This window comes from Ornithorhynchus anatinus, chromosome 1 (genome assembly GCF_004115215.2).
Source record: "Ornithorhynchus anatinus isolate Pmale09 chromosome 1, mOrnAna1.pri.v4, whole genome shotgun sequence".
Lineage (NCBI taxonomy): Eukaryota > Metazoa > Chordata > Mammalia > Monotremata > Ornithorhynchidae > Ornithorhynchus > Ornithorhynchus anatinus.
In genome coordinates, this window is record NC_041728.1 from 186073058 (window position 1) to 186090554 (window position 17497).

Sequence of the window (17497 nt, forward strand, 5' to 3'; positions counted from 1 at the left end):
TGTATATATTATTTCTCTATTTATTTTGTTAATAATGTGTATATCTCTATGATTCTATTTATCTTGATGATGTCTGCGCCAGACTGCTTGTTTTGTTTTGTTCTCTTTTGCTTTGCTCTCTCCCCCGTTAAGACTGTGAGCCCATTATTGGGCAGGGATTGTCTCTATCTGTTGCTGAATTGTACATTCCAAGCACTTAGTACAGTGCTCTGCACAGAGTAAGCGCTTAATAAATACTATTGAATCTATCTGTAATTTATTTATTTATATTAATGTCTGTCTCCCCCTCTAGACTCTAAGCCCATTGTAGGCAGGGAATGTGTCTCTTGTGTTGTACTCTCCAAAAAGCTGAGTACAATGCCCTGCACACAGTCAGCACTCAATAAATACAATTGATTGATTGATTGATTGGAGAGGGGGTCACCTATCATTACAAATGGCCACATGGCAATGGGGTCGCCCACTGACAATAGTGGATGAGCTTTGGTTCCGACACTTCAGGGCTGAGGCCCTATGTGGAGGAACTGATTTTAGGGCCAGTGGTTTGCGTGGCTAGCAAGTGAGTGAGGAGGCTGCAGGCAGGCAGTGCAGCACGGAGGAAATAGCGCACCTTAGTGGAATGAGCCTCGGCTTGGGAGTTGGAGGACCTGGTTCTAATCCTCAACCTGCGGCTTGCCTGCAGCATGACCGTGGGCAAGTCATTTAACTTCTCTGGACCTCTGTTTCTTCATCTGGGGAATAAGGTTAAATGCCAGGACACCCTCCTCAGCATGGCTCAGTGGAAAGACCACGGGCTTAGGAGTCAGGGGTCATGGGTTCTAATCCTACCTCCACCACCTGTCAGCTGTGTGACTTTGGGCAAATCACTTCACTTCTCTGTACCTCAGTTCCCTCATCTGTAAAATGGGGATTAAGACTGTGAACCCCATGGGGCAACCTGATTACGTTGTATCTACCCCAGCACTTAGAACAGTGCTTGGCACATAGTAAGCGCTTAACAAATACCAACATTATTATTATTATTATTATTAGACTGTGAGTCCCAGGTGAGACAGAGACTGTGTCTGACTTGATTAACTTGAATCTACCCCAGCACTTATTATGATGCTTGTTACCTAGTAAGCGCTTAACAAGTATCACAGTTATTATTGTCCTGTCATGGGTCACCCACTGACCCCTCTGCCCGGACCCCAGAATTTCTCTGGAAACAAGAACACACATGAACACACACCAAGCGAGCTCTGGTTCTGAAAGGTGCCCCCTGGTGTTGAGCCAAGCTATGAGTGAGTCCTGTGAGCTGTGCCTTTCCTCCTCTACAGTGGTGGGCACTGATGGCCGGTGGCCCCTCTCGCGTGTCCATCCCCAACCCCTTCCCCAAGGGGCTGCTGGCTGCCCCTCCAGTGCCACGATCTCCTTACTTGTATTTCCCCAGCCAGGAGTCGGCCACCATGGCTCCCACGATGGTGTACAAATAGCACGAGCCGATGAAGGCATGGTAGATGGCCGTGGATAAGTTCTCATTCCAGTGGTGGAATCTCACGAAGTACAGAGTCAGCAAGACTAGAGAGGGATGGGAGCAGGAGAGAGGTACCTGAGCCGTGAACAGAGTAGGGGAAACACATGGGAGACCCGCGGGCTGAGTGACATTGTGGGAAGGATCAACACGGGCTTGCTCTGGGCCTGTAGGGGCAGCCAAACGAAGACATGGGTGGAAGGAGGGGTGGACAGACGCACGAACCGAAGGGCAGATAGATGTGTGGTGGATGGTTAAATGGGTGGATTGATTGACAGATGGACAGATGGATGGATGGATGGATGGATGGATGGATGGATGGATGGACTGACGGATGGATAGACTGGTGAATGGATGGGTTGGTGGATGGATTGCATGGACAGACGTGATTGACAGATTGATGGGGGATACAGATTGACAGATGGATGCTCAGAAGGATGGACGGATGAAGGGATGGGTGGATGGATGGATGGATGAGTGGTTGGACTGATGGACTGATACCTGCCTCCTGTCTCTCCCCACTCCAGTCCATATGCCACTGTGCTGCCCAGATCATTTTTCTACAAAACTGTTCAGTCCACATCTGCCCACTCCTCAAAACCCTCCAGTGGTTGCTCATCCACCTCCACATCAAACAGAAACTAATCATTGGCTTTTAAACACTGAATCACTTTGCCACCTCCTAGCTTACCTCACTGACTTCCTTCTACGACCCAGCCTGCCCACTTAGCTAATGGAAACCTATTCATTGTACCTTGATCTCATCTATTTCACTGCTGACCCCGTGCTCACATCCTGCCTCTAGCCTGGAACTCACTCCCCCTTCATATCTGACAGACAGTCACCCTCCCCACCTTCAAAGTCTTATTAAAAGCAGGTCTTCTACAAGAGGTCTTCCCCAGCTAAGCCTTCATTTCCTCTTCTCCCACTCCCTTCAATGTCATCCTTGCACTTGAATTTGCCCCCTTTATTCACCCCTTCCCCAGCCCCACAGCACTTATGTACCCAGCCAGAATGTACTCATTTATATTAATATCTGTCTTCCCTTCTAGACTATAAAGTCTTTGTGGGCAGGGAATGTGTCTACCAACTCTATTGTACTGTACTCTCCCAAGCACTCAGAACAATTCTCTGCATACAGTAAGTGCTTAATAAATACAATAGATTGATGGATGGACGGATGGATGAGTGAATGGATGGATGGATGAATAGATAGATGCATGAGTAGATGAACAGATGGATAGATGAATGGATGAGTGGATGTACTGATGGATGAAAAGATAGATAGATGGAGTGTCAGGCAGATGGGCATATGGATGGATGGGAGGGCCAATACAGGGATGAATGGAGGGATGGAAGGACAGATGGATGGATGGATGGATGGATGGATGGATGGATGGATGGATGGATGGATGGATGAATGGATGGAAGGATGGATGGATGTTAGGATGGGTAGATGGATGGATGGATGAATGGATGGAAGGATGGATGGATGTTAGGATGGGTAGATGGATGGATTAGTGGAAGGATGGGTGGATGGATTGAATAAATGGACAGATGGGTGGACAGATGGAGGGATGGATGGTGGACAGGTAGTTAAGTGTATTAACGGATGGATGGATGGATGGATGGTCATATGGATGGATGGATGGATGAATGGATGGAAGGATGGATGGATGTTAGGATGGGTAGATGGATGGATGGATGAATGGATGGAAGGATGGATGGATGTTAGGATGGGTAGATGGATGGATTAGTGGAAGGATGGGTGGATGGATTGAATAAATGGACAGATGGGTGGACAGATGGAGGGATGGATGGTGGACAGGTAGTTAAGTGTATTAACGGATGGATGGATGGATGGATGGATGGATGGAGGAGCGGAAAGATGGAGGGATGGGTGGATGGATGGATGGACGAATGGTCAGATGGATCAATCAATCTGTTGTATTTATTGAAAACTTACTGTGTGCAGAGCATTGTACTAAGCACTTAGGAGACTATAATAAAGATGGTAGACCTGTTCCCTGACCACCATGAGTTTACAGTTCAGAAAATGAGTAGATCAATCAATCAATCCATCAATCATATTTATAGAGCTTATTGTGTGCAGAGCTACGTACTAAGTGCTTAGGATAGTACAGTATAACAGAATTGGTAGACGTTCCCTGCCTACATTGAATTTATAGTCTGGGGGAGGAGGCATGGGGGAGGAGAGATGGATGGATAGGATGACAGACAGAGGGATGGATGGACGGATGGAGGGATGGATTGATGGGTGGTAATAATAGTAATAATGATACCTGTGGTATTTGTTAAGTGCTTACTATGTGCCAGGCACTGTAATAAGCGCTGGGATGGATACAAGCAAATCAGGTTGGACACAGTACCTGTCTCACATGGGGCTCACAGTCTTAAACACCCTTTTTATAGATGAGGTAACTGGGGTACAGAGAAGTGAAATGACTTGCCCAAGGCCATACAATCGGCAAGTGACAGAGCCAGGATTAGAACCCATGACTTTCTGACTTCCAGGCCCATGCTCTATCCTCTTTGCCATGCAGTTTCTCTGCATTTACGGTACTTGTTAAGTGCTTACTATGTGCCAAGCACCGTTCTAACACTGGGGTAGATACAAGTTAATCAGGTTGGACACAGTCCCCGTGCCACACTGGGCTCACACTCTTAATCCCCATTTATTGCAGATGAGGTAACCGACGCCCAGAGAAGTTAAGTGACTTGCCCAAGGTCACACAGCAGAAAGGTGGAGGAACCAGTTTTAGAACACATGACCTTCTGACTCCCAGACCCGTGCTCTATTCACTAGGCGACGTTCTTAGATGGGTGAGGGGATGGATGGATGGATGATCCCACTTCCCCTTCCAGTTATCATCTGATCTCCCTCCTGCCCTTCCTTTCCAAACTCCTAGAACGAGTCATCTACACTCGCTACCTTGAATTCCTCAACTCCAGCTCTTTCCTGAACCCCCTCCAATCTGGCTTCCATCCCTTCCATTCCACAGAAACTGCCCGCTCAAAGGTCACCAATGACCTCCTTCTTGCCAAATCCAATGGCTCCTACTCTATCCTAATCCTCCTTGACCTCTCAAATGCCTTTGACACTGTCGACCATACCCTTCTCCTCAACACTTTATCTAACCTTAGCTTCACGGACTCCGTCCTCTCCTGGTTCTCCTCTTATCTCTCTGGCCATTCATTCTCGGCCTTTTTCTTGGGCGCCTCCTCCCCCTCCCATCCCCTAAGTGTAGGGGTTCCTCAAGTGTCATATTTTGGTCCCCTTCTTTTCTCCATCTATACTCACTCCCTTGGTAAACTCATTCGCTCCCACGGCTCAACTGTCGTCTTTAAGCAGATGACACCCAAATCTACATCTCCTCCCCTGTCCTCTCTCCTGCCTTCAGGACGTCTCCACCTGGATGTCTGCCCGCCACCTAAAACGCAACATGTCCAAGACTGAGCTCCTTATCTTCCCTCCCAAACCCTGTCTTCTCCCTGACTCACCTGTCACTGTGCACCGCACTATCATCCTTCCTGTCTCACAGTCCTGCAACCTTGGTGTCATCCTTGACTGCCCCCACACATCCAATCTGTCACCAAAACCTACTGGTCTCACCTTCACAATATCGCTAGGATCTACCCTTTCCTTTCCCTCCAAACTGCTACCTTGCTGGTATAATCTCTCATAATATCCCGACTGGATTATTGTGTCAGCCTCCTCTCTGATCTCCCATCTCCTGTCTTCCCGCTCCAGTGTATTCTTCATTCTGCTGACTGGATTTTCTTTCTACAGAAACATTCTGGGCATATCACTCCCCTCCTCAAAAACCTCCAGTAGTTGCCTATCAAACTTTACATGGCTTCAAAGCTCTCCATCACTTTGATCCCTCCTATCTCACCTCCCTTTTCTCCTTCTACAGCCCACCCCATACACTCCACTCCTCTGCCGCTAACCTCCTTACTCTCGTCCCTCGTTTGTGCCTGTCCCAGCTTCGACCCCGGCCCACGTCCTACCACTGACCTGGAATGCCTCACTCTTCACATCTGCCAAACTAACTCTTTTCCCGTCTTCAAAGCCCTACTGAGAGCTCACCTCCTCCAAGATGCCTTTCCAGACTGAGTCCTCCCTTTCCCTCTGCTCCTCCTACCCTCCCCATTCCCCTTACTCCCTCCCTCTGCTCTCCCCTTCCCTCCCACAGCTCTTGTGCATATTTGTATATATTATTTATTACTCTATTTATTTTGTTAATGATGTATATATATCTATGATTCTATTTATCTTGATGATATTGATGCCAGACTACTTGTTTTGTTTTGTTGTCTGTCTCCCCCGTTTAGACTGTGAGCCCGTTTTTGGGCAGGGATTGTCTTTATCTGTTGCAGGATTGTACATTCCAAGCACTTAGTACAGTGCTCTTGCACATAGTAAGCACTCAATAAATACGATTGAATGAATGAATGATTAGATGGATGGATGGACTGGTGGATGGATGGGTGGGTGGGTGGATTGGATGGATGGACAGATGGACAGATGGATGGACGGATTGATTCATGGACGAAAGATGGGCAGATAGATGGAGGGGTGGGTGGATCAATGGATGGATGGATGAGTGGATGAACCGACAGGTAGATTGATGGATGAACTGTTGGATTGACAGAAGGATAGCTGGATGGAATCATGGGTTGACAGACAGTTGGATGGATGGACTGATGGATGGAATAATGGACAAATGGATAGAAAAATAATAATAATGCTGGTATTTGTTAAGTGCTTACTATGTGCTGAGCACCGTTCTAAGCGCTGGGCACATAGTAACTGCTTAACAAATACCAACATTATTAACCCACATAGGGTTCACAGTCTTCATCCCCATTTTACAGATGAGGGAACTGAGGCACCGAGAAGTCAAGTGACTTGCCCAGAGTCACACAGCTGACAGGTGTCAGAACTGGGATTAGAACCCGCGACTCTGACTCCTAAGTCCAGACTCTTTCCACTGAGCCACGCTGCTTCTCGAAGGACTGGTGGTTGGATGGACAGGTGGATGGACTGGTGGATGGATGGGTAGGTGGATGGATTGAATGAATGGACAGATGAGTGGATGAGTGGAAGGGTGGATGACAGACAGGTGGATGAGTTATGGATTGATGCATGGAGGGAAAGATGGGTGGATGGAGGGAGAGGTGGATTGGTGAATGGACAGAGGAACGGATGGATGAGTGGCTGGACTGATGGATGAACTGATGGATGAGCAGGTGGATGAACAGATGAATGGATGGACAGATGGATGGGCAGTTGGACTGGTGGATGGATGTGTGGGTAGATGGATTGGTTGGATGGACAGATGAGCAGACAGATGGGAGGATGGATGATGGACAGGTGGATGAGTGGATGGATTGACAGATGGATAGACAGATGGATATATAGGTGGATAGACGGATGGAACAATGGGTGGTTGGGCAGATGGACGGATGATGAACAGATAGATGACTGAACAGATGGTTGGGTGGGTGGATGGACTCATGGGTGGGTGGATGGATAGAGGGATGAATGGATGGATGAATGTTGGGCAGATGGGTGAATGGATGGATTGGTAGATGATGAATGGACGTCTGGTCAGATGAATGAATGGATGGACTGAAGAATAGCCAGAAAGATGGACAGGTGGTGGAAGGATGAATGGGTGGGCAGATGGATGGCTGCATGGCTGCATGGACTGGTGGATGGATGGATGGATGAATGGATGCATGGGTGGGCAGATGGACAGACAGATGAAAGGATGGGCGATAGGATGGCTGGGTGGGTGGATAGATGGATGAATGCTTCAGTGATCTGTGTCTCAGTTACCTTATCTGTAAAATGGGGATTGAGACTGTGAACCCTACGTGGGACAGGGACTGAATCCAACCTAATTTGCTAGTACCCACCCCAGCGCTTAGTAAAATGCCGGGCACATAGTAAGCGCTTAACAAATACCACAATTATTATTACTATTATTATTCCCATACCAGCCTTCCTGTCCCCCAGGCTTATCCCTGAAGGGTGGGGATCTCTGACTTTCCCATTCAGCGTTCTTCTGCTCTTGCTGCTTCAGCCATTCCATCACTAAAGAGAGAACTGTGGTGTCCTCCTTTCCTCCTCCTTTCCTCTTCCTCCTTCTTTTCTCCTGTCCCTCCTCCTTTCCTCCTCTTCCTCCTCTTTTCGACCTCTTCCTCCTCCTTTCCTCCTCTTTCTCCTCCTCTGCCTTTTCCTCCTCCTCCTTTCCCTTCTCCTCCTTGTTTCCTCCTCCCTGCCTTCTCTGCTTCTTCCCCTCCCCCACCTCCTCCTTCCCCCATCCCCACCTCCAGCTCAAGCCTGTTCCACCTTGCTTCTGCCTCTCCTAGAAACTCAGGGATGGGAGGGTCATGGATGGGTGGGGCCATATATCGGTGGGGGCAGGGGTGGGCGTGGTCAGGGATGGGTAGGATCAAGGAAGACAGGGTTAGGGAAGGCAAGGTCAAAGATGGCAGGATCAGGGACAGGTGGGCTCAAGGAAGGTGGGGGAAGGAGAGGTCAGAGGCCGGACAGGGTCAGGGTTGGACGCGGTCTAGTCTGGGGCAGAGAAGGAAGAGCCGGGAGGAAGTGTTCGCGGGCCATTACCATTCATGCCAAAAAAGGCAGAGCGCTCCATGAAAACGCTGATCAGGATATAGCTGACTTTTAGCAGGTAGTGGATCTCAACCCAGGATGGCTTCTTGGAGAAAAAAAAAATATGGTTTTATTAAGCTCTTACTATGTTCCAGGCACTGCACTAAGCGCTAGAGTGGATACAAGCAAATAGGGCTGGATGCAGTCCTGTCCTACGTGGGGCTCACAGTCTCAATCCCCATTTTACAGCTGTGGCAACTGAGGCACAGAGAAGTGAAGTGACTTGCCCAGGGCCACACAGCAGTCAAGTGGTGGAGCTGGGATTAGAACCCAGGATATTCTGACTCCCAGGTCCGTGCTCTATAATAATAATGTTGGTATTTGTTAAGCGCTTACTATGTGCCAAGCACTGTTCTAAGCGCTGGGGTAGACATAGGGGAATCAGGTTGTCCCACGTGGGGCTCACAGTCTTAATCCCCATTTTACAGATGAGGGAACTGAGGCACAGAGAAGTTAAGTGACTTGCCCACAGTCACACAGCCGACAAGTGGCAGAGCTGGGATTCGAACTCATGAGCCCTGACTCCAAAGCCCGTGCTCTTTCCACTGAGCCACGGTGCTCTATCCACTACGCCCTCCTGCTCACAGGCGAGAGGTTGGCATCGAGGTAGTTGAAACTGAGGAAGAGAAGTATAGCATTAGATGAGTGACTGTGTGTGGGCTGTGTTGTAGTAGGAGAGTAGCGAGGTGAGGTAGGAAGGGGCAAGGTGACTGAGTGCTTTAAAGCCTAACCTAAGGAGTTTCTGTTTGATGTGGAAGTGGTGGGGCAACCACTGGAATTTCTTGAGGAGTGGGGTAATATGGTCTGAACGTTTTTGTAGGAAAATCATCCGGGCAGCAGAGTGAAGTATGGATTGGAGTGGGGAGAGACAGGAGGCTGGAAGGTCAGCAAGAAGGCTGATAGAATAATCAAGGTGGGATAAGATAAGTGGTTGGATTCATGTAGTAGCAGTTCTGCTGGAGAGGAAAGGGCAGATTTTAGCAATGTTGTGAAGGTTGAACCAACAGAATTTAGTGATGGATAGAATATGTGGGTCGAATGAAAGAGATGAGTCAAGGATTAGGGGCTTATGAGGCAGGAAGAACGATGGTGCCGTATACAATGTTGCGAAAGTCAGGGGGAGGACAGGGTTTGGGTGGGAAGATATGGAGTTCTGTTTTTGAATATGTTAAGTTTGAGGTGATGATGATGGTATTTGTTAAGCACTTACTATGTGCCATGCACTGTTCTAAGCACTGGTGACAGCAGCACATACAAGTAGAGATGGAGGAAATGTGAGACTGCAGGGAGGGAGAGAGCTCAAGGCTGGAGATGTTGATTAGGTTATCATCCACATGGAGGTGGTAGTTGAAGCCTTGTGAGTGAATGAGTTCTCTGAGGGAGTGTGTGTAGATGGAGAATAGAAAGGGCCTAGAACCAAACCTTGCGAGACACTCATGGTTAGGGGTGGGAGGTGGAGGAGCCCGTGAAAGAGACTGAGAATGACCGGCCAGAGAGATAGGAAGAGAAACAGGAGAGGATAGTGTCAGTGGAACCAAGGTTGGATAATGTTTCCAGGAGAAGGGGGTGGTTGAGTGTTGAAGGCAGCTGAGAGGTCAAGGAGGATTAGGATGGCATAGAGGCCATTGGATTTGGCATGGAGAGAATCATTGGTGACCTTTGAGAGAGAGGTTTCTGTAGAATGAAGGGGTCAGAAGCTAGATTGGAGGAGGTTAAGGAGAGATTCAGAGGAGAGGAACTTGAGGAAGCATATGTAGACAATTCACTTGAGAAATCTTCCAACACTTTACAGCCAGCATATTGATACATCCTGCCAATTCTCTTCCTTCCCAGAATCTCCTAATTTTTTAAATCATATTTGTTAAGTGCTTACCATGTGTCAAGCACTGTTCTAAATGCTGGGGTAGGTACAAGTTAATTAGGTCAGTCATGGTCACTGTCACACAACAGGGCTCACAGCCTGGAGAACAGGGATTGAATCCCCATTTTTCAGTTGAGGAAATTAAAGCACAGAGAAGTCAGGTGCTTCAAGGCTCTACATCACCTTGCCCCTTCCTACCTCTCCTCCCTTCTCTCTTTCTACCGCCCACCCCGCACGCTCCGCTCCTCTGCCGCCCACCTCCTCACCGTCCCTCGGTCTCGCCTATCCCGCCGTCAACCCCTGGGCCACGTCCTCCCGCGGTCCCGGAACGCCCTCCCTCCTCACCTCTGCCAAACTGATTCTCTTCCCCTCTTCAAAACCCTACTTAAAACTCACCTCCTCCAAGAGGCCTTCCCAGACTGAGCTCCCCTTCTCCCTCTACTCCTTCTACCACCCCCCCCTTCACCTCTCCGCAGCTTAACCCTCTTTTCCCCCCATTTCCCTCTGCTCCTCCCCCTCTCCCTTCCCATCCCCTCGGCACTGCACTCGTCTGCTCAACTGTATATATTTTCATTACCCTATTTATTTTGTTAATGAATTGTACATTGCCTCGATTCTATTTAGTTGCCATTGATTTCACGAGATGTTCTTCCCCTTGACTCTATTTATTGCCATTGTTCTTGTCTGTCTGTCTCCCCCGATTAGACTGTAAGCCCATCAAACGGCAGGGACTGTCTCTATCTATTGCCGACTTGTTCATTCCAAGCGCTTAGTACAGTGCTCTGCACATAGTAAGCACTCAATAAATACTATTGAATGAATGAATGAATGAATTCTAATCCCTGCTCAGTCACTTGTCAGCTGTGTGACATTGGGCCTTGAAGCCTAGAGTGAGGAGTTTTCGTTTGGAGCGGAGGTTGATAGGCAACCACTGGAGGTGTTTAAGAGGGGAGTGACAGGCCCAGATCGTTTCTGCAGGAAGATGAGCCGGACAGCGGAGTGAAGAATAGACTGGAGCGGGGCGAGAGAGGAGGAAGGGAGGTCAGAGAGAAGGCTGACACAGTAGTCTAGCCGGGAAATAACGAGAGCCCGTAGCAGTAAGGTAGCCATTTGGGTGGAGAGGAAAGGGCGGATCTTGGCGATATTGTAAAGGTGAAATCGGCAGGTCTCAGTAATAGATAGGATGCGTGGCGTGAACGAGAGAGACGAGTCAAGGATGACACCGAGATTGCGGGCCCGAGAGACGGGAAGGATGGTCGTGCCATCCACGGTGATAGGGAAGTCTGGGAGAGGACCGGGTTTGGGAGGGAAGATGAGGAGATCAGTCTTGCTCATGTTGAGTTTTAGGTGGCGGGCCGACATCCAGGTGGAGACATCCTGGAGGCAGGAGGAGATGCGAGCCTGAAGGGAGGGGGAGAGGACGGGGCGGAGATGTAGATCTGCGTGTCATCTGTGTAGAGATGGTAGTCAAAGCCGTGAGAGCAAATGAGTTCACCAAGGGAGTGAGTATAAATGGAGAACAGAAGAGAAGCAGCGTGGCTCAGTAGAAAGAGCACGGGCTTTGGAGTCAGAGATCATGGGTTCGAATCCCGGCTCTGCCACTTGTCAGCTGTGTGACTGTGGGCAAGTCACTTAACTTCTCTGGGCCTAAGTTACCTCATCTGTAAAGTGGGGATTAAGACTGTGAGCCCCACGTGGGACAACCTGATTCTTCTGTGTCTACCCCAGTGCTTAGAACAGTGCTCTGCACATAGTAAGCGCTTAACAAATACCAACATTATTATTATTATTATTAAGAGGGCCAAGAACTAATCCTTGAGGAACTCTGACAGTTAAAGGATGGGAGGGGGAGGAGGCACCAGCGAAGGAGACTGAGAATGACCGGCCAGAGAGATGAGGAGAACCAGGAGAGGACGGAGTCCGAGAAGCCAAGGTGAGATAAGGTGTGGAGGAGGAGGGGATGGTCGACATTGTCAAAGGCAGCAGAGAGGTCAAGGAGGATTAGAATCCATGACCTCTGACTCCCAAGCCCGTGCTCTTTCCACTGAGCCACGCTGCTTCTAATGCTTCTAGATGGGTAATCACATCGGGGCGATGGGCGGATTAATTCCCTTTTTGGGGGTTCTCTTACAGGATCCCATGTACGTTGCTGATGGGAGGTGGTGGTTGGCAACCTACTGCATCCACCTCTTTACTGCCCCCCATGTCTCCAGCCTCTCCCCTCTCCATTCCATACTTTACTCTGCTGCCAAAACATGTCTGAAACAGAACTTTGTATCTTTCCACCCCAACACTGTCCTCCTCATGACTTTCCCATCACTGTAGTCGGCACCACCATCCTTGCAGTCTCACAAGCCTGTAAATCTTGGCATTATCCTCCACTCATCTCTCTCATTCAACCCACATATTTAATCTGTCACCAAATCCTGTTGGTTCTATGTTTATAATGTTGCTAAAATCTGCTCTTTCCTCTTCCTCCAAACTGCGATCAGCATGGGTCAGTGGAAAGAACCCGGGCTTGGGAGTCAGAGATCATGGGTTCGAATCCCAGCTCTGCCACTTGTCAGCTGTGTGACTGTGGGCAAGTCACTTAACTTCTCTGTGCCTCAGTTACCTCATCTGTAACATGGGGATTAACTGTCTCATGTGGGACAACCTGATTACCCTGTATCTACCCCAGCGCTTAGAACAGTGCTCTGCACATAGTAAGCGCTTAACAAATACCAACATTATTAATCCAAGCACTTATTTTATCCCTCCCAGACTACTGCATAAACTTCATTGACCTCCCTGTCTCCTGACTCTTCCCAGTCCAGTCTTTAGTTTACTGCCCAGATCATTTTGCTACAAAACTGTTCAGTCCACATCTCCCCACTCCTCAAGAGCCTCCAGTGGTTGCCTTTCCACCTCCACATCAAACAGAAACTCCTCACCATTGACTTTAAAGCACTCAATCACCTTGCTCCTTTGTACCTTACCTTCCTGATTTCCTACCACAATCTAACCCGCACACTCACTTCTCTCATGCCAACTTACTCATCTTGATCTCTCATTGACCTTGTGCTGACCACTGGCCCACATCCTCCCTCTGGCTTAGAACGCCCTCCCACTTCATATCAGACCACAGCTTCCCCACCTTCAAAGCCTTTTTAAAAGCCCATTTCCTCCAAGATGCCTTCCCCTACTTAAACCCTCATTTCCTTTTCTCCTACTGCCTTCTGCTTCACCCTTGCACCTTTTATTCCCCCGTTCCTCAGTCCCACGGCATTTTTGTACATGGCTGTAATTGATTTATTTATGTTAATGTCTGTCTCTCCCTCTAGACTGTAAGTGTGCTGTAGGGAGGGAACAGGTCCACCAACTCTGTTATATTGCACTCTCCCAAGCGCTTAGCACAGTGCTCAATAAATACAATTGATTGATTGCTGCCTGGATTATTTTTCTAAAGTGTCTTTCTGTGCATCTCCCCACTCCTCGAAAACCTCCAGTGATTGCCCATCACCCTTCACATCAAGCAGAAACTCTTGGTCATTGGCTTTAAGGCTCCCAATTAGCCATCCCCCTCCTTCCCATCTTCACTCCTCTCCCAGTGCACCTCAGCTCACACACTTCATTCTGGGCCTCGCCTTTGTCTCTCTTACCATTGACCCCATGTTCAGACCCTCTCTCCTGCCTGGATCTCTCTCCTCCTTCTCATCCGGCAGACCATCACTCTCTCCCATCTTCAAAAATCCCACCTTCTCCAGGCAGCTTTCCGGATGACCTTTTATAATAATCATAATAATTATGGTATCTGTTAAACGCTTACTAAGTACCAAGCACAGTTCTAAGGGCGGGGATAGATTCAAGGTAATCAGGTTGCCCCACCTGGGGTTCACAGTCTTAATCCCCATTTTACAGATGAGGGAACGGAAGCACAGAGGCTTGCCCAAGGTCACACAGCAGATCAGTGGCGGAGCTGGGATTAGAACCTACTTCTTCCAATTCCCAAGCCTATGGTCTTTCCACTAAGCCACACTACTTCTCTCTTCCCCACTACTGTCCGCCCACCTGCTCATGGCAGTCGGGTGCGGGCTACCACTACAGCTCTCACTCACCGACGTCTCCACTTTCCTTCTCCTTCCTGTCACTTATTTCAGTGTCCATCTCCCCCCACTTGATTGTAAACTCCTCCCAGGCAGGGGTCAGGCCTACGACTCCACTGACCTCTCCCGAGCGTTTAGTGCAGAGCTCCGCCCAGAGGCGCCGCACAGTAAATACTACGGATCGAAAAAGTCTTCGGGCAAACAATTCCACACCTTAACAAAGGGTTCCTGCGTGACGGTCTCCATTTGCTTCCCCCCCGAGTCGGGGGGGACCATGGTAGCGTCTGCCGGGGCTGCCCCCACGGCTGCCATCCCTAACTGCCAACTGCCCCAACTGCTGCCTCTGGAACCACCCAGAATTCCAGAGCCCTAGTAGCTATTACCCCCTACCCTCACTCCCCCCACCACTCTTCGGCCTAGAAACTGCCCGGTTACTGCCCAGTGACCACCCGGGGGGTGCAAGGAGGAGGTGGGTGAGGAGAGCAGGGCAGAAGGGAATGAAGAGGGCAAAGTGGAGGTGTGTGGGTCGGAAGGCTGTGACTTGGGAGAGAAGAATGAATTGGAGACAACCTGAACCCCAGGAAGTGTTATCTCTGCAGGGTGGCCCATGGACGGACCCTGAGCTGGGGAGTTGGAAGAACCAGATTCTGGTCTGGGCTCTGATCCCCTCGCAGCCTGCAGGGTGACTTGGGCTGGCTGCTGAACCTCTCTGGACTTGGGTTTCACCATCTGCAATATGGGGAGAGAAGCAGCATGGCTCAGTGCAAAAGCACGGGCTGGGAAGTCAGAGGTCATGGGTTCAAATCCCGGCTCCGCCGCTTGTCAGCTGAGTGACTTTGGGCTAGTCGCTTAACTTCTGGGCCTCAATTACCTAATCTGTAAAATGGGGATTAAAAATCTTGGTATTTGTTAAGCGCTTACTATGTGCGAAGCACTGTTCTAAGCGCTGGGTGGATACAAGGTGATCAGGTTGTCCCTCATGGGGCTCACAGTCTTCATTCCCATTTTACAGATGAGGTAACTGAGGCCCAGAGAAGTTAAGTGACTTGCCCAAAGTCACACAGCTGACAAGTGGCGGAGCCGGAATTAGAACCCATGACCTCTGACTCCCAAGACCGTGCTCTTTCCACTGAGCCACGCTGCTTCTCTAAGACTGTGAGCCCCACATGGGACAACCTGATCACCTTGTATCCTCCCCAGTGCTTAGAGCAGTGCTTTGCACGTAGTAAGGGCTTAACAAATGCCATCATCTTCATTATCATTATCATCATCATCATCATCATCATCATCATAATGCTGGTATTTGTTAAACACTTACTATGTGCAGAGCACTGTTCTAAGCACTGAGGTAGATACAGGGTAATCAAGTTGTCCTACGTGAGGCTCACAGACTTCATCCCCATTTTACAGATGAGGGAACTGAGGCACAGAGAAGTTAAGTGACTTGCCCACAGTCACACAGCTGACAAGTGGCGGAGCATCATCATCATCATCCCTGTTCTCTTTCTCACTCAGACTGTGATCTCCTTGGGGGACGAGGACTGTGCCCGCCCTGATTATTTTTTATCCACCCCAGGGCCTAGCACAGTGCTTAGCATACAGTAAATGCATCCTGTACCTAGTCATGGTGAAGCTGGCCCCTGCCCAGTTGGCCTGCTCTGGGCCTAAACATCCCTGTGGACCTAGTCCAGCTCAGACGGGTGCACTACCAGGAGGGGCCTCCCGTGACCCCCGACTCCTCTTTTCTTTTGTTGGTTCAGCGCAGGACCTCAGTGATAGGCCAGCTCCCGGTGGCATGTGTCCGGGTCAGCAGCTCCCCCAACCAGACCTGTTGTGCTCAGCAGCTCCTCCACCTGCATAACCAGAGCGGTCAGCAGCTCGCCCATCTTTGTGGCTGCAGCGGTCAGTGGTTCTTCCATCTGCATGGCTGGAATGGTCAGTGGCTCCCCCATTGGTGTGGCCAGAGCGTCCTATGCACCCATGAGTGGACATTTGTCCCAGACGCCGTTGTCCCGGACGCCCCCTGGAGCCCCGGCTCTGAGTCCCGGGTGGCCCAGATGAGCACACAACACTCCCATGGAGGAATCCAGAACACAATGGTTCTGACTGCTCCTTCCCCTGGAACTGCCAGGGTCCAGTTCTCGCCAGCCCTGTGGGCCTCTCCTTTCCTTGGCTTCTCCCACAGCCATCCCCAGCTCTGGTGGGCACGTGGAGGTGGGCATGGGGAGCAGCCCGGGAAGCTGGTTGGAGAAGCGGCCACCAATGGAGATTCCCCTGACCCAGGTCCTGCTGATCCTAGCCCTGCCCGGGCCTGCTGTGTGGCCCTGGACAACTCTCTGAACTTCTCAGTTCCCATTGCCCCAGGAGCCCTGTGGAATGGGGACAGGGACTGTGTCCGGTCTGATTGTCCTTGGCCCAGGGCTTGGCACAGAGTAAGTGCTCAGTCCCCTGAGTGGGCAAGTGAGGCCTCTGAGTGAGGCCTTGGCCAGGGCCAGCCCAAGGGGGCAGGGGCAGCTCTGAGCCTTCCTTGGCTTTGGCCTTCAGACCCAAGGGTGGGGCATGAGGGGTCAGGCGTCTGTGAGGGGTCCAGCTTCAGAAGGGCCCTACCTCAGGTTGCCTGAAAACTGAGCATCTGCACCCTGAATGCCTAGCCCATGCCTCCTGAGCACTGAACCCACACACACTGAGCACAGAACCCATACTCCCTGAGCATTGAACCTACACACCTTAAGCACAGAGCCTGGACATCCTGAGTGCTGAGTTCATGTCTCCTGAGCACTGGGGCTGCAAGCCCTGTGATCCCACTCTCCCTGAGCAACTGAACCCATGCACCCTAAGCACTGAGCCTATACACCCTGTATACTGAGCCCCATGTCCTGAGCATCAAACACACACCACCTGAGCATTGAACCCCACACACCCTGAGCACCGAACCCATGAACCCTAAGCACTAAGCTTATATGCCCTGAGCACTGAGCCCACAAGTCCTGAGCATTGAACCCACACACCCTGAGCACTGAACCCACATGATTTGAATACTGAGCCTACAAGCACTGAGCAATGAACCCACATGTCCCGAGCACTGAATCCACACGCTCTGAATGCTGAGACTATATGCCCTGAGCAATGAGGCTGTGCCTCCTGATTTCTGAGTCCAAATGCCTTGGGCTTTGGAGAGGATTCAAACTCAGGATTTAAAAAGGTAGATCCTGTGGGCCAACAGGCGTGATCTCCTTCAAATCTCCCCTGCTCCTCTCTGGTCCCCGCCTCCTTCTGTGACTTCTGCAACTCTCCCAGTAGTCCCTCCAATAGCTCAAGGAGAAATCTCTCAC

At 50.0% G+C, this 17497-nt stretch overlaps 2 protein-coding genes across 2 annotated transcripts in view; both read right to left on the bottom strand.

The window, feature by feature from the left end:
- Positions 1-13812, bottom strand: part of LOC100091642 (solute carrier family 15 member 2-like) — a gene marked incomplete at its 3' end in the record, with an annotated part of 74293 nt that extends 60481 nt beyond the window's left edge. The window contains exons 1-3 of the mRNA XM_029072049.1: positions 13722-13812; positions 8172-8265; positions 1419-1560 (exon numbers count right to left, since the gene is read on the bottom strand). Of these exons, the coding sequence (XP_028927882.1) occupies positions 1419-1560; positions 8172-8265; positions 13722-13802 (317 nt within the window). The remainder of the gene's footprint in view (positions 1-1418; positions 1561-8171; positions 8266-13721) is intronic.
- A 2122-nt stretch (positions 13813-15934) lies between these two features.
- The window catches only part of LOC103168083 (solute carrier family 15 member 2-like), a 102142-nt gene continuing 100579 nt past the window's right edge, over positions 15935-17497 (bottom strand). The window contains exon 24 of the mRNA XM_039910084.1: positions 15935-16135. Within this exon, the coding sequence (XP_039766018.1) occupies positions 15935-16135 (201 nt within the window). The remainder of the gene's footprint in view (positions 16136-17497) is intronic.